Source organism: Mobula hypostoma, assembly GCF_963921235.1.
Source record: "Mobula hypostoma chromosome 22 unlocalized genomic scaffold, sMobHyp1.1 SUPER_22_unloc_1, whole genome shotgun sequence".
Lineage (NCBI taxonomy): Eukaryota > Metazoa > Chordata > Chondrichthyes > Myliobatiformes > Myliobatidae > Mobula > Mobula hypostoma.
Window position 1 is genome coordinate 54,673 of NW_026948152.1, and position 24,302 is coordinate 78,974.

Here is a 24,302-nt window from a genome sequence, read left to right on the forward strand (position 1 = left end):
GAGAGCACCAGAGATCAGCCCAATTCTTGATCCCCTCTGTTTAATAAAGGATGGAAAAACAGGACATTGAGCTGCTCAACTGGAGAAGCCCAACATCCAGTTGACTGATCGCTCAGGGTGAAAGCTGGCAGACTGAACTCAACAGTACAGCACAGGAACAGACCTTTTGGCCCATCTAGTCTGTGCAGTCCATGCTCAGTCCACCTAATCCCATCCACTTGCAAATGATCTCCCTCTTCCCCGCTCCCGCCATTCCTTATCTGTTTTTGTGTCTATCTAACTGTCTCTTAATGCTACTGTGTCTGATTCGACAATCTCCCCAGGAGTGTGTTTCCAGTGTCTACCATTATGTCAGGGTTTCAGGGGCACCCAATCTTTCTTATGCCATGGATCCCTACCATTAACCAAGGGGGTCCATGAACCCCAGGTTGGGAACTGTTGCACTATGTAAAACATACCTCACACGTCTCCTTTTAATTTTCCCTATCTCACCTTAAAACTACACCCCCTATCTAGTACTTAACATTTTCATTATAGGAAAATACTGGTTACCTCCCTATCTAAGCCTCTCAAAATTTGACACACTTCTATCATGATGCTCCTCAGTCTCAGGTACTCCAGAGAAAACAGTCTAACTTTGTCCAGCCACTTCTTATAGCTCATGGGATTGGCATGATACGTTGACTGAACTCTCTTCCCTAGATGCTGCCTGGCCTGCTGAGTTCCTCCAGCATTTTGTGTGTGTTGCTCCTCAGGGTCCTGCTGTTTACTGTAAACTTTCCTACTGCATTTCACCTCTCTAAGTGCAACACCTCAGTTATCTGGATTAAACTCCATCTGCTATTTATCTGCCGAAATTTCCAACTGAGCTGTATTCAACTGCTTCCTTTGACAACATTCCTCACCACCCACACCACCAATTTTCCTGTCATATAGTTAGACAAGCCACATGTTCATCCAAATAGTTTACATACATCACAGACAGAAGCTTCAGTAAAATCCGTGTAGATAACATTCACTCTCCTATCCTCAGTCATCTCTGTCACTTCCTCAAAAACTTCTATCAAATTTGTGAGACAGCACTTTCACAGACCAAGTTGATGCTTTTCCAAATGTGAATAAATCCTGTTCAAGAATCTACTCCAATAAATTCCCTAACCTGAAGCAAGGATCACTGGCTGATAATTTCTGGAAATATCCCTGATACACTTATCAAATGGAGGAACAATACTGGCATCTCTGCAGTCCTTTGGAATCTTGTCTGTGGCTAAACAGAATACAAAGATCTCTGTCAAGGCCTCAGCAATCTCATCCCTTGTCTCCTTCAGTATATTGGGATGAATTCCATCAGGCTCTGAAAACTTGTCTCTCTTGTTTTTCAAGACATCCAACATCACCTCTTCCTTAATATCAACATAACCCTCCCTTATCTCACCATCATCCAGGTCCTTCTTGGTGAATACTGATGAAATACTCATTCAGTACTTTGCCCGCTTCCTGACTCCAAGCGTACAATTCATTTGTCCTTGAGTGGACTACCCCTTTTCTCCCATGTCTTCGGATTCTTCTTAATCCTACTTGCCAGGGATATTTCACGGCCTCTTTTACTCCTCCCAATTTCTTAAACTCTTCTGTACTTTATACCCAGTAGTCTGTAAGTCAAGGAGAGGGAGGGATATAAACATGAAAGGACATGTAGCGCCCAGAGAAGTGCCTGTTGTAGGACATGCATTTCTTTCACTGCCAGAGTGCTAGAACACAGCATGCATTATCCGAGATCCAACCAAAGATTCTACATCCAACACCACCCAATGCACTGATGAGGCAGAAACACTGGAGTCCAGCTTCTACTCTGGCAACAAGAGGCCAACTTGCTCCTGGTTACTCTCCTGCCAACGCATTTGTTACTTATGTGGCACAAATTCCAGAAACTAGTTTCGGTTCCCCTAAAGCTCTCACCACCTCAAAACCAGCAAGCATTCGACACCCAGCAATCACTCTGGGACTGCTCCAGTGTTTGGTGTGTGGGGCACACATGGTCAAGCTTCATTACTGCAAAGCCCAGCAAGACCGGGAGATGGAAACCTGCTTGGCAACATCTCTCTGGAACAGGCTAGACTTTGTAACAATGAGTTCAGAAACTGTGCAGCACTGGAATGCAAGTCCCTCTGCTGTTTCTCTACCGCCTTCCAAAGCTGAAACCCCATGTCCTCAGCTTTAAGACACTTGGATTAATTTTCATTTGCTTCAGATACCAGCGGTGAAATTACAGCCAACAGCCGTGGAAGTGAAGTACTCTAGTCCTGCACAGTGTTTGAAACATGCAATAGATGACCAATCACAGCACCAGGAAAGCAGAGCAAAATGTGTGCAAAAGACCACAGGTCAGAGAAAACTCGAGACTCTACTGTAGAGTTCTCAGGCACCCTACCCAGGCTGGTCCTCCAAACAGCAGACAGAGCTGGCTACTCTACCACTGCTAGACCGTGTTCATCACCAGAAACATTAGAGAATTAGTTAGGGCTTGGAGTCATACATTTACGGTGGTACAGCACAGAAATAAGCCCTTCAGCCCATCACTCTATGCTGACCTTTATGCCAATTTAATTCTATTCATTCTGATTTATGTCAATCTCCTCCTATGCTTTGACTAATCAAATGCTCATCTAAAATTCTCTTAAATGTAGAGACTTTACCTAACTGCACTACCTGTTTTTGTTTTGGCAAGTTCCAAATATTAATAACTTTAAAAAAAATTGACCATTAAACCTTGTTCCTCACTGAAATTCATGGCCCCACACTTTTGATACCTCTACCATGGGTAAAAGATTCTGACCAGCTGTCCTCTCTATGCTTGAAATACAGGGGGGGGGGGATTCTGCCCTCTCTATGGCAGGGGGGGGATTCTGCCCTCTCTATGGTGGGGGGGGGGGATTCTGCCCTCTCTATGGTGGGGGGGGGGATTCTGCCCTCTCTATGGTGGGGGGCGGATTCTGCCCTCTCTATGGGGGGGGGGATTCTGCCCTCTCTATGGGTGGGGGGAATTCTGTTCCCACAAGTGCTCCCTATCTTGATTTTCCACAATGCAAAGCTACTCCATCTATGCATGTGTCAAGAAATGTGAGTTATTTGATTATTCCTCAGCACCTTCCATAACACTTCTCTAAGTGCGTGTTTTTATGCTATTCCCAGATGTTTTGATAATGATTTGAGAATTGATTCTCATTCCCTAAACTGCTGTTATACAGGGAGGGATGGGGTTCACCAATATTCTGGAGCATGTCTGTATCAGGAAGGAGTAACTGGGGCAGAAGTCACATGTACATGTCAAGTCACCCCTCAGCCTCCTTCACGCCACGGAAACATGCCCAGCCTGTCCAATCTCTTCCCATAACTAAAGCCTGCCAATCCAGACAACATCCTGGTGAAACTCTTCTGCATAATCTCTAGTGCTGTTCCATTCTTCCTGCACCCAGCATCAGAACTGCACCGAGTGGTCCAAGTGCAGTATAACCAGTGCTTTGTAAAATTCTCTGCGCTGAACTATAAAGAGGAACATGCTGTATGTCTTCTTCACCACACTGCCTATGCTGCCACGTTTAGGAATTATGCACCTGAACCCAAGACACCTCTCTCCTTAGTGCCCTATCATTTGCTCTGTACATCTGCCCTGATTTGCCTTCACAGAATGCATCATTGCACATAACTTCCATCTGCCAATGCTTTCCCAACTCTCCCTGAGCTCTTACGAACTGTAGTCTCACTCTGCACAGCATCAGCAACACGGCCTGTCATCTGCACACTAACTGTACAGAAGCCAGAGGGCTGCGGGATAGTTGGGAAATTGAGACTTCGCACCATGGTCCTTCCATACATTTAGAGTGAGAGAGAGAGAGAGAGAGAGAGAGAGAGAGAGGCTCTGCTTCATTCACCCCCAGGCTGGTACTCAAGCCCCTGGGGGGGGAATCCTCCATTCACACATGCAGTTAACAAGCCACAAACTCAAACAGCCTTGAGTATCCCAGAATCAGTAAAAGGGAAAATTATACTCTCGTACTTGGAAGCTCAATACCAGGAAACGGAACTTGCAGCCTATGTACAGCTAAAAGCATAAAATGTACAAAGGCAGAATAAATTAATAAAACATAAGAGAGCAAAGCAGACAACAGTACAACCCGAGGACTACAGGCAGTGGGTGTTGCTCAGAGCCTGCTGCCATAACCAGGGATGAGGGTGACGTCACACCCCGCAGCTCTGTGCAGTTTCAAGCAACATCTCTGTAACTGCAGGATCGTCAGCTCAGTCTGCGGAGGAGTCTCATTACTGCGTACATTGTCAGAGCAGTCAATGTCAGTCTCCAGCACAATTACTCCAGATTCAGGGACAGTGACTCCCGCAAATGGAGTCACTGGATGCTTGCTTACATTGTATTCTCCCAGCATTTAAGTGGCTAAGGAAGTCTGTAAGGCTCAAAGTTGTGAGGCTGTGAGACACGGCACACTCAGAGCTCATTCCTTCGGCAAGAGGGGAAGCAGAGAGGGGAAAGGACGACAGTACAAGACTGTGGAAAGCAGTAGTGTTGGAGACCAGGCATTTGTACACGAGGGTGGGGGGATGGTCCCAAAACAGTGATTGAGCGACAGGGTGACTGATAAACAAAGCGTGTGTACTGGTAGTGCATTCAGGAAAGGGTTCATTGGAAACACGTGAGAGCAGGAGGAAAGCTACACATAGTACACAGAAAAGGTTCAAGGACAAATGGGCTAGAACCAGATTGACATGTTATAGCACACAGATTCAGGCAATGGGAGATGACAGCACAGCACCTTTGGCCTGAATAATTTATAGAGCAGTAACTATTTGTAAGCTGTTTAAAAATAAAATTCTCCCGACTGTTACGTAAAAGCCTTCATTAATCTTCAAAGATAACAAACGAAATTCAGTTATGGTAACAGCCGAACAGAGGAACAGCCTGCCAGCATGGCACACTACTGATATCAGCACAGGTTGGATATCAGTCTCTCCCCTTTGAAGAAGCAGAGCCCAGTATATTACTTACATGGTAACTCCAGACCAGAATGTATCATTGTGTTCTTCACTGCTGGAGGAGAGTGACGCCCATCCACCAAGTCATACTCTGCATACTGAGCCTCTCCATGTATCACTGCCAGCCCCAGCCGCAGTCTCTCTGCATAGGACTGTGCTCTGAAAGGGTTACAGCGGCATTATTAGCATTGTTATATATTTCGTCATAGTATACAGTTTGAAAACTTCCCTGTTTCTAACCAACACACAGAACTATATCCAGAGTATGCAGCTGCTTTATGAGTGCATGCCCAGGCATCACATGTGATAGCAGAAACCACAGCACTGGGAAGGAAGCCTTGCCCATGTCAGTGACCCATCCGTCCAACACCGGACACGTGATGTCCAGTCACTGACCCACTGGTCCAACACCAAACACGTGATGCCCAGTCACTGACCCACTGGTCCAACACCAGACACGTGATGCCCAGTCACTGACCCACTGGTCCAACACCAGACTCGTGATGCCCAGTCACTGAGCCACTGGTTCAACACCAGACACATGATGCCCAGTCACTGACCCATCCGTCCAACACTAGACACGTGATGCCCAGTCACTGACCCATCCGTCTAACACCAGACACATGATGCCCAGTCACTGACCCATCCGTCCAACACCTGACACGTGATGCCCAGTCACTGACCCATCCGTCCAACACCTGACACGTGATGCCCAGTCACTGACCCATCCATCCAAGACCAGACACGTGATGCCCAGTCACTGACCCATCCGTCCAACACCTGACACGTGATGCCCAGTCACTGACCCATCCGTCCAACACCTGACACGTGATGCCCAGTCACTGACCCATCCGTCCAACACCTGACACGTGATGCCCAGTCACTGAACCACTGGTTCAACACCAGACACGTGATGCCCAGTCACTGACCCATCCATCCAAGACTAGACACGTGATGCCCAGTCACTGACCCACTGGTCCAACACCAGACACGTGATGTCCAGTCACTGACCCACCCGTCCAACACCTGACACGTGATGCCCAGTCACTGACCCACTGGTTCAACACCAGACACGTGATGCCCAGTCACTGACCCACTGGTCCAACACCAGACTCGTGATGCCCAGTCACTGACCCACTGCACATGATGCCCAGTCACTGACCCATTTGTCCAACACCAGACACGTGATGCTGAGTCACTGACCCATCCGTCCAACACCAGACACGTGATGCCCAGTCACTGACCCATCCGTCTAACACCAGACATGTGATGCCCAGTCACTAACCCATCCGTCCAACACCTGACACGTGATGCCCAGTCACTGTCCCATCCGTCCAACACCTGACACGTGATGCCCAGTCACTGACCCACTGGTTCAACACCAGACACGTGATGCCCAGTCACTGACCCATCCGTCCAACACCTGACACGTGATGCCCAGTCACTGACCCATCTGTCCAACACCAGACACGTGATGCCCAGTCACTGACCCATCCGTCCAACACCAGACATGTGATGCCCAGTCACTGACCCATCCGTCTAACACCAGACATGTGATGCCCAGTCACTGACCCATCCGTCCAACACCAGACACGTGATGCCCAGTCACTGACCCATCAGTCCAACACCTGACACGTGATGCCCAGTCACTGACCCCTCCATCCAACACCAGACATGTGATGCCCAGTCACTGACCCATCCGTCCAACACCAGACACGTGATGCCCAGTCACTGACCCATCCGTCCAAGACCAGACACGTGACGCCCAGTCTCTGACCCACTGGTCCAACACCAGACACGTGATGTCCAGTCACTGACCCATCCGTCCAACACTAGACACATGATGCCCAGTCACTGACCCATCCGTCCAACACTAGACACATGATGCCCAGTCACTGACCCATCCGTCCAACACCTGACACGTGATGCCCAGTCACTGACCCATCTGTCCAAGACCAGACACGTGATGCCCAGTCACTGACCCACTGGTCCAACACCAGACACATGATGCCCAGTCACTGACCCATCCGTCCAACACTAGACACGTGATGCCCAGTCACTGACCCACCCGTCCAACACCTGACACGTGATGCCCAGTCACTGACCCACTGGTTCAACACCAGACACGTGATGCCCAGTCACTGACCCACTGGTCCTACACCAGACTCGTGATGCCCAGTCACTGACCCACTGCACATGATGCCCAGTCACTGACCCATTTGTCCAACACCAGACACGTGATGCTGAGTCACTGACCCATCCGTCCAACACCAGACACGTGATGCCCAGTCACTGACCCATCCGTCTAACACCAGACATGTGATGCCCAGTCACTGACCCATCCGTCTAACACCAGACATGTGATGCCCAGTCACTGACCCATCCGTCTAACACCAGACATGTGATACCCAGTCACTGACCCATCCGTCTAACACCAGACATGTGATGCCCAGTCACTGACCCATCCATCCAACACCAGACACGTGATGCCCAGTCACTGACCCATCAGTCCAACACCTGACACGTGATGCCCAGTCACTGACCCATCCATCCAACACCAGACATGTGATGCCCAGTCACTGACCCATCCGTCCAACACCAGACACGTGATGCCCAGTCACTGACCCATCCGTCTAACACCAGACATGTGATGCCCAGTCACTGACCCATCCGTCCAACACCAGACACGTGATGCCCAGTCACTGACCCATCCGTCCAACACCTGACACGTGATGCCCAGTCACTGACCCATCCGTCTAACACCAGACATGTGATGCCCAGTCACTGACCCATCCGTCCAACACCAGACACGTGATGCCCAGTCACTGACCCATCAGTCCAACACCTGACACGTGATGCCCAGTCACTGACCCCTCCATCCAACACCAGACATGTGATGCCCAGTCACTGACCCATCCGTCCAACACCAGACACGTGATGCCCAGTCACTGACCCATCAGTCCAACACCTGACACGTGATGCCCAGTCACTGACCCATCCGTCCAACACCAGACACGTGATGCCCAGTCTGACCCATCCGTCCAAGACCAGACACGTGATGCCCAGTCTCTGACCCACTGGTCCAACACCAGACACGTGATGTCCAGTCACTGACCCATCCGTCCAACACTAGACACATGATGCCCAGTCACTGACCCATCCGTCCAACACTAGACACATGATGCCCAGTCACTGACCCATCCGTCCAACACCTGACACGTGATGCCCAGTCACTGACCCATCTGTCCAAGACCAGACACGTGATGCCCAGTCACTGACCCACTGGTCCAACACCAGACACGTGATGCCCAGTCACTGACCCACCCGTCCAACACCTGACACGTGATGCCCAGTCACTGACCCACTGGTTCAACACCAGACACGTAATACCCAGTCACTGACCCATCCGTCCAACACCTGACATGTGATGCCCAGTCACTGACCCATCCGTCCAACACCAGACACATGATGCCCAGTCACTGACCCATCCGTCCAACACTAGACACGTGATGCCCAGTCACTGACCCACCCGTCCAACACCTGACACGTGATGCCCAGTCACTGACCCACTGGTTCAACACCATACACATGATGCCCAGTCACTGACCCACTGGTCCTACACCAGACTCGTGATGCCCAGTCACTGACCCACTGCACATGATGCCCAGTCACTGACCCATTTGTCCAACACCAGACACGTGATGCTGAGTCACTGACCCATCCGTCCAACACCAGACACGTGATGCCCAGTCACTGACCCATTTGTCTAACACCAGACATGTGATGCCCAGTCACTGACCCATCCGTCTAACACCAGACATGTGATGCCCAGTCACTGACCCATCCGTCTAACACCAGACATGTGATACCCAGTCACTGACCCATCCGTCTAACACCAGACATGTGATGCCCAGTCACTGACCCATCCGTCCAACACTAGACACATGATGCCCAGTCACTGACCCATCCGTCCAACACTAGACACATGATGCCCAGTCACTGACCCATCCGTCCAACACCTGACACGTGATGCCCAGTCACTGACCCATCTGTCCAAGACCAGACACGTGATGCCCAGTCACTGACCCACTGGTCCAACACCAGACACATGATGCCCAGTCACTGACCCATCCGTCCAACACTAGACACGTGATGCCCAGTCACTGACCCATCCGTCCAACACCTGACACGTGATGCCCAGTCACTGACCCATTTGTCCAACACCAGACACGTGATGCTGAGTCACTGACCCATCCGTCCAACACCAGACACGTGATGCCCAGTCACTGACCCATCCGTCTAACACCAGACATGTGATGCCCAGTCACTGACCCATCCGTCTAACACCAGACATGTGATGCCCAGTCACTGACCCATCCGTCTAACACCAGACATGTGATACCCAGTCACTGACCCATCCGTCTAACACCAGACATGTGATGCCCAGTCACTGACCCATCCATCCAACACCAGACACGTGATGCCCAGTCACTGACCCATCAGTCCAACACCTGACACGTGATGCCCAGTCACTGACCCATCCATCCAACACCAGACATGTGATGCCCAGTCACTGACCCATCCGTCCAACACCAGACACGTGATGCCCAGTCACTGACCCATCCGTCTAACACCAGACATGTGATGCCCAGTCACTGACCCATCCGTCCAACACCAGACACGTGATGCCCAGTCACTGACCCATCCGTCCAACACCTGACACGTGATGCCCAGTCACTGACCCATCCGTCTAACACCAGACATGTGATGCCCAGTCACTGACCCATCCGTCCAACACCAGACACGTGATGCCCAGTCACTGACCCATCAGTCCAACACCTGACACGTGATGCCCAGTCACTGACCCCTCCATCCAACACCAGACATGTGATGCCCAGTCACTGACCCACTGGTCCAACACCAGACACGTGATGTCCAGTCACTGACCCATCCGTCCAACACAAGACACATGATGCCCAGTCACTGACCCATCCGTCCAACACTAGACACATGATGCCCAGTCACTGACCCATCCGTCCAACACCTGACACGTGATGCCCAGTCACTGACCCATCTGTCCAAGACCAGACACGTGATGCCCAGTCACTGACCCACTGGTCCAACACCAGACACATGATGCCCAGTCACTGACCCATCCGTCCAACACTAGACACGTGATGCCCAGTCACTGACCCACCCGTCCAACACCTGACACTTGATGCCCAGTCACTGACCCACTGGTTCAACACCAGACACGTGATGCCCAGTCTGACCCATCCGTCCAAGACCAGACACGTGATGCCCAGTCTCTGACCCACTGGTCCAACACCAGACACGTGATGTCCAGTCACTGACCCATCCGTCCAACACTAGACACATGATGCCCAGTCACTGACCCATCCGTCCAACACTAGACACATGATGCCCAGTCACTGACCCATCCGTCCAACACCTGACACGTGATGCCCAGTCACTGACCCATCTGTCCAAGACCAGACACGTGATGCCCAGTCACTGACCCACTGGTCCAACACCAGACACGTGATGCCCAGTCACTGACCCACCCGTCCAACACCTGACACGTGATGCCCAGTCACTGACCCACTGGTTCAACACCAGACACGTGATACCCAGTCACTGACCCATCCGTCCAACACCTGACATGTGATGCCCAGTCACTGACCCATCCGTCCAACACCAGACACATGATGCCCAGTCACTGACCCATCCGTCCAACACTAGACACGTGATGCCCAGTCACTGACCCACCCGTCCAACACCTGACACGTGATGCCCAGTCACTGACCCACTGGTTCAACACCATACACATGATGCCCAGTCACTGACCCACTGGTCCTACACCAGACTCGTGATGCCCAGTCACTGACCCACTGCACATGATGCCCAGTCACTGACCCATTTGTCCAACACCAGACACGTGATGCTGAGTCACTGACCCATCCGTCCAACACCAGACACGTGATGCCCAGTCACTGACCCATTTGTCTAACACCAGACATGTGATGCCCAGTCACTGACCCATCCGTCTAACACCAGACATGTGATGCCCAGTCACTGACCCATCCGTCTAACACCAGACAAGTGATGCCCAGTCACTGACCCATCCGTCTAACACCAGACATGTGATGCCCAGTCACTGACCCATCCGTCCAACACTAGACACATGATGCCCAGTCACTGACCCATCCGTCCAACACTAGAAACATGATGCCCAGTCACTGACCCATCCGTCCAACACCTGACACGTGATGCCCAGTCACTGACCCATCAGTCCAACACCAGACACGTGATGCCCAGTCACTGACCCACTGGTCCAACACCAGACACATGATGCCCAGTCACTGACCCATCCGTCCAACACTAGACACGTGATGCCCAGTCACTGACCCATCCGTCCAACACCTGACACGTGATGCCCAGTCACTGACCCATTTGTCCAACACCAGACACGTGATGCTGAGTCACTGACCCATCCGTCCAACACCAGACACGTGATGCCCAGTCACTGACCCATCCGTCTAACACCAGACAGGTGATGCCCAGTCACTGACCCATCCGTCTAACACCAGACATGTGATGCCCAGTCACTGACCCATCCGTCTAACACCAGACATGTGATACCCAGTCACTGACCCATCCGTCTAACACCAGACATGTGATGCCCAGTCACTGACCCATCCATCCAACACCAGACACGTGATGCCCAGTCACTGACCCATCAGTCCAACACCTGACACGTGATGCCCAGTCACTGACCCATCCATCCAACACCAGACATGTGATGCCCAGTCACTGACCCATCCGTCCAACACCAGACACGTGATGCCCAGTCACTGACCCATCCGTCCAACACCAGACACGTGATGCCCAGTCACTGACCCATCCGTCCAACACCAGACACGTGATGCCCAGTCACTGACCCATCCGTCCAACACCAGACATGTGATGCCCAGTCACTGACCCATCCGTCTAACACCAGACATGTGATGCCCAGTCACTGACCCATCCGTCTAACACCAGACATGTGATGCCCAGTCACTGACCCATCCGTCCAACACCAGACACGTGATGCCCAGTCACTGACCCATCCATCCAACACCAGACACGTGATGCCCAGTCACTGACCCATCAGTCCAACACCTGACACGTGATGCCCAGTCACTGACCCATCCATCCAACACCAGACATGTGATGCCCAGTCACTGACCCATCCGTCCAACACTAGACACATGATGCCCAGTCACTGACCCATCCGTCCAACACCAGACACGTGATGCCCAGTCACTGACCCATCCGTCCAACACCAGACACGTGATGCCCAGTCACTGACCCATCTGTCCAACACCAGACACATGATGCCCAGTCACTGACCCATCCGTCCAACACCAGACATGTGATGCCCAGTCACTGACCCATCCGTCCAACACCTGACACGTGATGCCCAGTCACTGACCCATCTGTCCAACACCAGACACGTGATGCCCAGTCACTGACCCATCCGTCCAACACCTGACACGTGATGCCCAGTCACTGACCCATCCGTCTAACACCAGACATGTGATGCCCAGTCACTGACCCATCCGTCCAACACCAGACACGTGATGCCCAGTCACTGACCCATCAGTCCAACACCTGACACGTGATGCCCAGTCACTGACCCATCCGTCCAACACCAGACACGTGATGCCCAGTCACTGACCCATCCGTCCAACACCAGACATGTGATGCCCAGTCACTGACCCATCCGTCTAACACCAGACATGTGATGCCCAGTCACTGACCCATCCGTCTAACACCAGACATGTGATACCCAGTCACTGACCCATCCGTCTAACACCAGACATGTGATGCCCAGTCACTGACCCATCCGTCCAACACCAGACACGTGATGCCCAGTCACTGACCCATCAGTCCAACACCTGACACGTGATGCCCAGTCACTGACCCATCCATCCAACACCAGACATGTGATGCCCAGTCACTGACCCATCCGTCCAACACCAGACACGTGATGCCCAGTCACTGACCCATCCGTCTAACACCAGACATGTGATGCCCAGTCACTGACCCATCCGTCCAACACCAGACACGTGATGCCCAGTCACTGACCCATCCGTCCAACACCTGACACATGATGTCCAGTCACTGACCCATCCGTCTAACACCAGACAAGTGATGCCCAGTCACTGACCCATCCGTCCAACACCTGACACGTGATGCCCAGTCACTGACCCATCTGTCCAACACCAGACACGTGATGCCCAGTCACTGACCCATCCGTCCAACACCTGACACGTGATGCCCAGTCACTGACCCATCCGTCTAACACCAGACATGTGATGCCCAGTCACTGACCCATCCGTCCAACACCAGACACGTGATGCCCAGTCACTGACCCATCAGTCCAACACCAGACACGTGATGCCCAGTCACTGACCCATCCGTCCAACACCAGACACGTGATGCCCAGTCACTGACCCATCCGTCCAACACCAGACACGTGATGCCCAGTCACTGACCCATCCGTCCAACACTAGACACATGATGCCCAGTCACTGACCCATCCGTCCAACACTAGACAGATGATGCCCAGTCACTGACCCATCCGTCCAACACCTGACACGTGATGCCCAGTCACTGACCCATCTGTCCAAGACCAGACACGTGATGCCCAGTCACTGACCCACTGGTCCAACACCAGACACGTGATGCCCAGTCACTGACCCACCCGTCCAACACCTGACACGTGATGCTCAGTCACTGACCCACTGGTTCAACACCAGACACGTAATACCCAGTCACTGACCCATCCGTCCAACACCTGACATGTGATGCCCAGTCACTGACCCATCCGTCCAACACCAGACACATGATGCCCAGTCACTGACCCATCCGTCCAACACTAGACACGTGATGCCCAGTCACTGACCCACCCGTCCAACACCTGACACGTGATGCCCAGTCACTGACCCACTGGTTCAACACCAGACACATGATGCCCAGTCACTGACCCACTGGTCCTACACCAGACTCGTGATGCCCAGTCACTGACCCACTGCACATGATGCCCAGTCACTGACCCATTTGTCCAACACCAGACACGTGATGCTGAGTCACTGACCCATCCGTCCAACACCAGACACGTGATGCCCAGTCACTGACCCATTTGTCTAACACCAGACATGTGATGCCCAGTCACTGACCCATCCGTCTAACACCAGACATGTGATGCCCAGTCACTGACCCATCCGTCTAACACCAGACATGTGATACCCAGTCACTGACCCATCCGTCTAACACCAGACATGTGATGCCCAGTCACTGACCCATCCATCCAACACCAGACACGTGATGCCCAGTCACTGACCCATCAGTCCAACACCTGACACGTGATGCCCAGTCACTGACCCATCCATCCAACACCAGACATGTGATGCCCAGTCACTGACCCATCCGTCCAACACCAGACACGTGATGCCCAGTCACTGACCCATCCGTCTAACACCAGACATGTGATGCCCAGTCACTGACCCATCCGTCCAACACCAGACACGTGATGCCCAGTCACTGAACCATCCGTCCAACACCTGACACATGATGTCCAGTCACTGACCCATCCGTCTAACACCAGACATGTGATGCCCAGTCACTGACCCATCCGTCCAACACCTGACACGTGATGCCCAGTCACTGACCCATCTGTCCAACACCAGACACATGATGCCCAGTCACTGACCCATCCGTCCAACACCTGACATGTGATGCCCAGTCACTGACCCATCCGTCTAACACCAGACATGTGATGCCCAGTCACTGACCCATCCGTCCAACACTAGACACGTGATGCCCAGTCACTGACCCATCAGTCCAACACCTGACACGTGATGCCCAGTCACTGACCCCTCCATCCAACACCAGACATGTGATGCCCAGTCACTGACCCATCCGTCCAACACCAGACACGTGATGCCCAGTCACTGACCCATCCGTCCAAGACCAGACACGTGACGCCCAGTCTCTGACCCACTGGTCCAACACCAGACACGTGATGTCCAGTCACTGACCCATCCGTCCAACACTAGACACATGATGCCCAGTCACTGACCCATCCGTCCAACACTAGACACATGATGCCCAGTCACTGACCCATCCGTCCAACACCTGACACGTGATGCCCAGTCACTGACCCATCTGTCCAAGACCAGACACGTGATGCCCAGTCACTGACCCACTGGTCCAACACCAGACACGTGATGCCCAGTCACTGACCCACCCGTCCAACACCTGACACGTGATGCCCAGTCACTGACCCACTGGTTCAACACCAGACACGTAATACCCAGTCACTGACCCATCCGTCCAACACCTGACATGTGATGCCCAGTCACTGACCCATCCGTCCAACACCAGACACATGATGCCCAGTCACTGACCCATCCGTCCAACACTAGACACGTGATGCCCAGTCACTGACCCACCCGTCCAACACCTGACACGTGATGCCCAGTCACTGACCCACTGGTTCAACACCAGACACGTGATGCCCAGTCACTGACCCACTGGTCCTACACCAGACTCGTGATGCCCAGTCACTGACCCACTGCACATGATGCCCAGTCACTGACCCATTTGTCCAACACCAGACACGTGATGCTGAGTCACTGACCCATCCGTCCAACACCAGACACGTGATGCCCAGTCACTGACCCATCCGTCTAACACCAGACATGTGATGCCCAGTCACTGACCCATCCGTCTAACACCAGACATGTGATGCCCAGTCACTGACCCATCCGTCCAACACCAGACACGTGATGCCCAGTCACTGACCCATCAGTCCAACACCTGACACGTGATGCCCAGTCACTGACCCATCCATCCAACACCAGACATGTGATGCCCAGTCACTGACCCATCCGTCCAACACCAGACACGTGATGCCCAGTCACTGACCCATCCGTCTAACACCAGACATGTGATGCCCAGTCACTGACCCATCCGTCCAACACCAGACACGTGATGCCCAGTCACTGACCCACTGGTCCAACACCTGACACGTGATGCCCAGTCACTGACCCATCCGTCCAACACCTGACACATGATGTCCAGTCACTGACCCATCCGTCTAACACCAGACATGTGATGCCCAGTCACTGACCCATCCGTCCAACACCAGACACGTGATGCCCAGTCACTGAATCATCAGTCCAACACCTGTACGTGATGCCCAGTCACTGACCCATCCGTCCAACAACTGACACAATCAGCAGCGAGATGATTTTACAGCAGCTGAGCTGCACAACAGACACAGGCCATTTGGCCTGCATCTACCTGCTAACCCACCTACACCAATCCCTTTCAAATTTTTCCTTCTCACCTCAGACCTGTGCCATTTTGTTCATGATACCCTGTTTGTAAATGTGTGATACATATCTGCAAGTTGTCATGCTTCTCTTTACCCAAACATGCTCAGTTACTTTTGTTCAGCCAACTGAGGGAAACTAAATCAGTCCCTGTCATGGTACCGTGACTGGGTGGTGCTAACAGTGTTTGATTGATCAGACAAGAATGAATGATCACATTGTGCATGCAGCAAAGAGTTGACAGAGGAGAGGCAAGTGAGAGTCACAGAGGAAGCGGGCCAATAGTGGGGGGAGTGAAATTGTCACAGAGGGAGGGGGAGCGAGACAGTCGCAAAAGGAGGGGTCCAATGGAGTGAGACAGTCACGGAGGGAGGGGGAGTGAAATAGTCACTGTGGAAAAACAGGGCCTATACTGGTTGGCTGCTGGTGACTAGTGGTGTGCTACAGGAGTCAGTGTTGGGACTGCTTCTTTTCACGTTATATGTAAATGATTTGGATGATGGAATTGAAGGGCCTTGTGGCCAGGTTTGTGGACAATATGAAAATAAGTGGAGGGGCAGGTAGTGTTGAGGAAACAGGGTGTTTTCAGAAGGACTCAAGACAGATTGGGAGAATCGGTAAAGAAGTGGCAGATGAAATATAGTGTCAAGAAGCATATGGTCATGCACTTTGGGAGAAGGAATAAAGCCATAGATTATTTTCTGAACAGGGAGAAAATTCAAAAAATCCATAGTGCATGTTGAGTTGGGATTCTTGTGCAGGATTCCCTAAAGGTTAACTTGCAGGTTGAGTCAGCGGCAAGCAAAGCAAATGCAATGTTAGCATTCGTTTGGAAAGAACTAGTGTATAAGAATTACAGTGGCATGAGACAGGAGCTTGCCCGGATGGATTGGAGGAGGATTCTGGCGAGGATGACAGCAGAGCAGAGGTGGTTGAAGTTCCTGAGAATAGTTCACAAGGCGCAAGTTAGATATGTCCACAGAAGTTCTCAAATGGCAGGGGTAGGGAACTGTGGCTGACAAGGGAAGTTAAGGACGGCAGAAACGCCAAGGAAAGGGCATATAAGGTAGCTAAAGTGAGTGGGAAGTTGGATGATTGGGAAGCTTTTAAAATCCAACAAAAGGCAACAAAAAAAAGCTATAAGAAGGGAAAAGATGAAATACGAGGTCAAACTAGCCCATAATATAAAGTAGGATATAAAGTAGGGGCAAAGAAATGGCAGATGAACTTAATGGGTACTTTGCATCAGTCTTCACTGTGGAAGACACTAGCAGTGTCCCAAAGGTCGGTGAGTGTCACGAAGCAGGAGTGAGTGCCATTGCTATTACAAAGGAACAGTGCTAGGCAAACTCAAAGTCTTAAAGTGGATAAGTCACCTGGACCAGATGGACTACATCCGAGAGTCCAGAGAGAGGTTGCCGAAGAGATAACAGATGCATTGGTCATGTTCTTTCAAAAATCACTTGATTCTGGCATGGTCCTGGAGGACTGGAAGATTGCAAATGTCACTCCACTCTTTAAGAAGGAAGGAAAGTAAAAGAAAGGAAATTATAGGCCGGTTAGCCTAAGCTCAGTGGTTGGGAAAGTTTTGGTGTCTATTATTAAGGATGAGGTTTTGAGGTACTTGGAGACTAATGAACTAAATTCAGCATGGTTTCTGTGAAGGGAATTCTTGTCTGACAAATCTGTTAAGAGTTCAATGAGGAAGTAACAAGCAGGGTGGACAAAAGAGAGGCAGTGGATATCACTTACTTGGATTTTCGAAAGACAAGGTAACACACATGAAGCGGCTTAACAAGACAAAATTCTATGGCATTATGGGAAAGATACTGACATGGATAGGGGAATGGCTGACAGGAGGGAGGCAACAATTTGGAATAAAGGAGGCCTTTTCTGTTTGGCTGTCAGTGACTAGTGGTGTTCCTCAGGGATCAGTATTGGGATAACTACTTTTCACATTGTTTGTCACTGATTTGGATAATGGAATAGATGGCTTTGTGGCAAAGTTTGCTGATGATACGAAGAAAGGAGGAGGGGTAGGTAGTGCTGAGGAAGCAATGCGATTGCAGCAGAACTTAAAAAAATTGGAAGAATGGGCAAAAAAATGGCAGATGGAATACAGTGTTGGGAAATGTATGATAATGCATTTTGGTAAAAGGAACAATAATGCAGACTATTATCTAAATGGAGAGAAAGTTCAAAGATCAGAGGTGCAGAGGGACTTAGGAGTCCTCATGCAAGACTTCCAGAAGGTTAATTTACAGGTTGATTCTGTGGTAAAGAAGGCATTTATTTCAGGGAGAATAGAATATAAAAGCAAGAAGATAATGCTGAGGCTTTATAAGACACTAGTCAGGCCGCACTTGGAGTACTGTCAATAGTTTTGGGCCCCATATCTCAGAAAGGATGTGTTGTCATTGGAGAGAATCCAGAGGAGGTTCACGAGGATGATTCTGGGAATGGTTAACATATGAGGAGCATTTGGCAGCTTTGAGCTTATATTCACCAGAATTTAGAAGAATGGGGGGGGTGTGTCATTGAAACCTACCGAATGTTGAAAGGACTAGATAGGGTGAATGTGGAGAGGATGTTTCCTATGGTAGGGGTATCTAGAACTAGAAGGCACAGCCTCAAAATTGAGGGGTGATGTTTTTAGCGACACAGTAGTGAGTCTGTGGAATGCTCTGCCACAGCCTGTGGTGGAGGCCAAGTCTGTGGGTATATTTAAGACAGAAGTTGATTGTTTCCTGATCCACCAGGGCGTCAAAGGATATGGCGAGAAGACAAGTGTATGGGGTTCAGTGGGATCTGGGATCAGCCATGATGGAACAGTGGAGCAGACTCGATGAGCTGAACAGCCTAATTCTACTCCTACGTCTTATAGTCTTATAAGGGCAAGAATGTTGTGCTGAGGCTTAAATGGCATTGGTCAAGCCACACTTGGAGTATTCTGAGCAGTTCTGGGACCCTTTTCTAAGAAAGGTGTGCTGACGTTGGTGAGGGTCCAGGGCAGGTTCACGAGAATTATTTCAGGAATAATAGGGTTAACATAGGAGGAGCCTTTGATGGTTCTGGGCTTGTACTCACTGGAGTTTAGAATAATGAGGGAGGATCCCATTGAAATCTATTGAATATTGAAAGACCTCGGTAGAGTGAATGCACAGAGAGTGTTTCCAATAGTGCAGAGCCTAGGACCAGAGGGCACAACCTCAGTACTGTCCATTTAGAACAGTGATGGGGAGGCATTCCTTTAGCCAGATGTTCGTGAATCTGTGGATTTACATTTGCACAGACAGCTGTAGAGATTAAGTTATGGAGCATATTTGAAGAACAAGGAGGCAAGAGAATGGGGTTGAGAGGGAAATGGATCAGCCATGATAGAATGGCAGAGCACACTCGATGGGCTGAATGGCCTAATTCTGCTCCAATGTCTTCGAGAGTCTTAAGTTCTGAGCGATACACAACACTGGGGTGGTAAGCAGAAGTTAACAGAGACCAAGGCATGACATCCACACTAGCCTCTCCTCCCATCGGCACCATCACACCACTCCCACGATCTCCTTACCTCTTGGCAGCAGCGGGCGACTTTGCAACAATGATTGCATTCCTGTAATCCTGGATCTGTAAAAGAGTAGCCAGAGAGAGGAGAGAGTACAACAGATGTACGGACAAGGGTGGGGGTGGGGGATGGGGCTGCAGAACACCCCTGTAGGAAACCTCTGAATACAGCAATGGACAGACGGCACAATAACACAAGTGAAAGCAGAATGCAGCCACATGGTCACAACGCTGCTTAACAATTCAACAGTATTCTGGCCCCCGATCCCCTTTCCACTGAAAAATCAATCTGATTTCAGTTGTTGAAAAGTAGGATGGGACATCGATCAACTAGAAAGTTGAGCTGAGCAGTGGCAGATGGAGTTTATTCCCATCAAGCATGAGGGCAGGAACTCTGGGAGGTCAGATTTGCCTTGGATGGCATGAAGGTTGATGGTGTTGTGGATGGTGTCGAAGGTTGACGGTGTTGTGGATGGTGTCGAAGGTTGACGGTGTTGTGGATGGTGTCGAAGGTTGACGGTGTTGTAGATAGCGTCGAAGGTTGACGGTGTTGTGGATAGCGTCGAAGGTTGATGGTGTTGTGGATAGCGTCGAAGGTTGATGGTGTTGTGGATAGTGTCGAAGGTTGATGGTGTTGTGGATGGTGTCGAAGGTTGACGGTGTTGTAGATAGCGTCGAAGGTTGACGGTGTTGTGGATAGCGTCGAAGGTTGACGGTGTTGTGGATGGCGTCGAAGGTTGACGGTGTTGTGGATGGCGTCGAAGGTTGACGGTGTTGTGGATGGCGTCGAAGGTTGACGGTGTTGTGGATGGCGTCGAAGGTTGACGGTGTTGTGGATGGCGTCGAAGGTTGACGGTGTTGTGGATGGCGTCGAAGGTTGACGGTGTTGTGGATGGCGTCGAAGGTTGACGGTGTTGTGGATGGCGTCGAAGGTTGACGGTGTTGTGGATGGCGTCGAAGGTTGACGGTGTTGTGGATGGCGTCGAAGGTTGACGGTGTTGTGGATGGCGTCGAAGGTTGACGGTGTTGTGGATGGCGTCGAAGGTTGATGGTGTTGTGGATGGCGTCGAAGGTTGATGGTGTTGTGGATAGCGTCGAAGGTTGATGGTGTTGTGGATAGCGTCGAAGGTTGATGGTGTTGTGGATAGCGTCGAAGGTTGATGGTGTGGATAGCGTCGAAGGTTGACGGTGTTGTGGATGGCGTCGAAGGTTGATGGTGTGGATAGTGTCGAAGGTTGATGGTGTTGTGGATAGTGTCGAAGGTTGATGGTGTTGTGGATAGCGTCGAAGGTTGATGGTGTTGTGGATGGCGTCGAAGGTTGATGGTGTTGTGGATGGTGTCGAAGGTTGATGGTGTGGATAGTGTCGAAGGTTGATGGTGTTGTGGATAGTGTCGAAGGTTGATGGTGTTGAGGATAGTGTCGAAGGTTGATGGTGTTGTGGATGGTGTCGAAGTTGAAGGTGTTGTGGATAGTGTCGAAGGTTGATGGTGTTGTGGATGGTGTCGAAGGTTGATGGTGTTGAGGATAGTGTCGAAGGTTGATGGTGTTGTGGATAGTGTCGAAGGTTGATGGTGTTGTGGATAGTGTCGAAGGTTGATGGTGTGGATAGTGTCGAAGGTTGATGGTGTGGATGGCGTCGAAGGTTGATGGTGTTGGATGGTGTCGAAGTTGAAGGTGTTGTGGATAGTGTCGAAGGTTGATGGTGTTGTGGATAGTGTCGAAGGTTGAAGGTGTTGTGGATAGTGTCGAAGGTTGATGGTGTTGTGGATAGTGTCGAAGGTTGATGGTGTTGTGGATGGTGTCGAAGTTGAAGGTGTTGTGGATAGTGTCGAAGGTTGATGGTGTTGTGGATAGTGTCGAAGGTTGATGGTGTTGTGGATAGTGTCGAAGGTTGATGGTGTTGTGGATAGTGTCGAAGGTTGATGGTGTTGTGGATGGTGTCGAAGTTGAAGGTGTTGTGGATAGTGTCGAAGGTTGATGGTGTTGTGGATAGTGTCGAAGGTTGATGGTGTTGTGGATAGTGTCGAAGGTTGATGGTGTTGTGGATAGTGTCGAAGTTGAAGGTGTTGTGGGTAGTGTCAAAGGCTGGGAGTGTTGTGACCAAGCTAAAGAACAAAGTTCCAGCAATTAGCACAACAAAACAGTGGTTGCAGGAGGCAGAGGAGTGGCGATGGGATTGCTTCAAGTTGGTGGACTGAGCCATGTTCAAGAACTCATCTGTGACTCTGAACGAATATATCATGGTCGTCACGGACGTTATTAAAACAGTTGGAGGTGAATGTGTTCCCACAAAATCATTCAAACTTCCCATCTTCCCAACCAGAAGCCCTAGATAAACCAAGTGATCCACAATCTGCCACATCAGAGGCATTCAAGTTTGGCAAGCAAGAAAGTTACAAGAGGTCTAGGTGCGATCTCTGGAAAGTCATCTCACAGGCAAAGAGGCAACTCCAGACTAAACCTGAATCAGTTGTGGCAGGGCTTGAACACTATCACCTCTTATAAAGTTAAATCAAGTGACATGGGCAACAACAGGACTTCATTTCCAGATGAGCTCAATGCCTTCTATGCTCATTTTGACCGTCAAAACATGGAGGAGCCATCACAAACTCCTACAGCTCCCGATGATCTTATGGTTTCAGGATCGGAGGCTGATGTGTCTGCATCCTTCAGGAGGGTGAAACCACAGAAAGCATCCGGCCCAGACAGGGTACCTGACCAAGTACTTAAGCCCCATGCTCATCAACTGGCTGGAGTGTTCATTGAGATCTTTAACCTCTCACTTCGGCAGTCTGAGGTACCCACCTGCTTCAAGCAGACTTCACTTCACTTATACCAGTGTCGAAGCAGAATGTGATAACCTGTCTCAATGATCATTGTCCAGTAGCACTTATGTCCACAGTGATGAAGTGTTTTGAGAGACTGCAGATGAAATATATCAACTCCTGTCTGAGAGGCAACTTGGACCTGCTCCACTTTGCCTGACAGAGCAACAGGTTCATGGCAGATGCCATTTTATTGGTTCTTCACTCAACATCGGATCATCGGGACAGCAAAAATCCATACATCAGGATGCTCGTTATTGACCACTGCTCGGCACTCAATACCACCTCAAAACTAATCAATAAGCTTCAAGACCTTTGTCTCAATACCTCAATGTGCAATTAGATCCTTGATTTTCTCACTTGCTGACCCCACTCAGTTCAGATTGGCAACAGCATCTCCTCCACAATCTCCATCAGCACAGGCACACCACAAGGCTGTGTGCTTAGCCCCCTGCTCTACTCACTATATACTTATGACTATGCCATATTTAAATTTGCTGACGACACTACTGTCCGCAAACTGGGCCGAATCAAAGGTCGTGACGAATGGGCATATGGAAGGGAGACTGAAAATCTGGCTGAGTGGTGCCAGAGCAACAACTTCTTACCCAATAGAACACGCACAAAATGCTGGAGGAACTCAGTAGGTCAGGCAGCAGCACTAAAAAAGAGCAAAAAGTTGATGTTTTGGGTCGAGACCCTTCAGCAGAACTGATGAGTCTTGGCCCAAGATGTCAACTGTTTACTCTTTTCCTTTCATTTCTTTTCCAATCTTTCTATTAATTTTCAAAATTATAAACATAACAGCAATATTAATGAACAAAGATTGGGATTACGTTATTAATAATTGACATTACAAAAATAGCATTGGTAATAATAGATGTATAAAGTATCCCAAACTCTAAATATAATTAAACATGATAGAGGGACAAATGAGAAAAAATCTAAACGACCCCAAATTTTCCATAGATGCTGTCTGGCCTGCTTTCCTCCAGCAATTGGGGTGTTTTTTGGATTTCCAGCATCTGCAGATTTTCTCTTGTTTGTGACCTCTTATTCAATGTCAGCAAGACCAAGGAGCTGGTTATTGACTTCAGGAGGAGGAAACCAGAGGTCCGAGAACCAGTCCTCACCAGATGATCAGAGATGGAGAAAGTCAGCAACTTTAGCTTCCTTGGTGTTATTATCTTAGAGGACCTATCCTGCGCCCAGCATATAAGTGCAATCACAAAGACAGCACGCAACGCCTCTACATCCTTAGAATTTTGCAAAGATTTACCATGACATCTAAAACTTTGACAAATTTCTATATAGATGTGTAAAGGAGAGTATATCGACTGTCTGCATCACAGCCTGGTATGGAAACACCAATGCCCTTGAACAGAATATCCCTCAAAAAGTAGCAGATATGACCCAGTACATCATGGGTAAAGTCCTCCCAACCATTGAGCATATCTACACAGAGCGTAGTTGCACAAAAGCAGCAT

General features: G+C 50.3%; 1 protein-coding gene across 2 annotated transcripts in view; it reads right to left on the minus strand.

The window, feature by feature from the left end:
- LOC134341301 (phosphoribosyl pyrophosphate synthase-associated protein 1) overlaps positions 1-24,302 on the minus strand; it is a 71,090-nt gene that overhangs the window by 17,112 nt on the left and 29,676 nt on the right. Inside the window, exons 7-9 of one of the 2 annotated variants that reach the window (XM_063039179.1) lie at positions 19,996-20,051; positions 5,060-5,205; positions 4,058-4,102 (exon numbers count right to left, since the gene is read on the minus strand). In XM_063039179.1, the coding sequence (XP_062895249.1) occupies positions 4,058-4,102; positions 5,060-5,205; positions 19,996-20,051 (247 nt within the window). The remainder of the gene's footprint in view (positions 1-4,057; positions 4,103-5,059; positions 5,206-19,995; positions 20,052-24,302) is intronic. The other variant, XM_063039180.1, reaches the window with a different exon arrangement.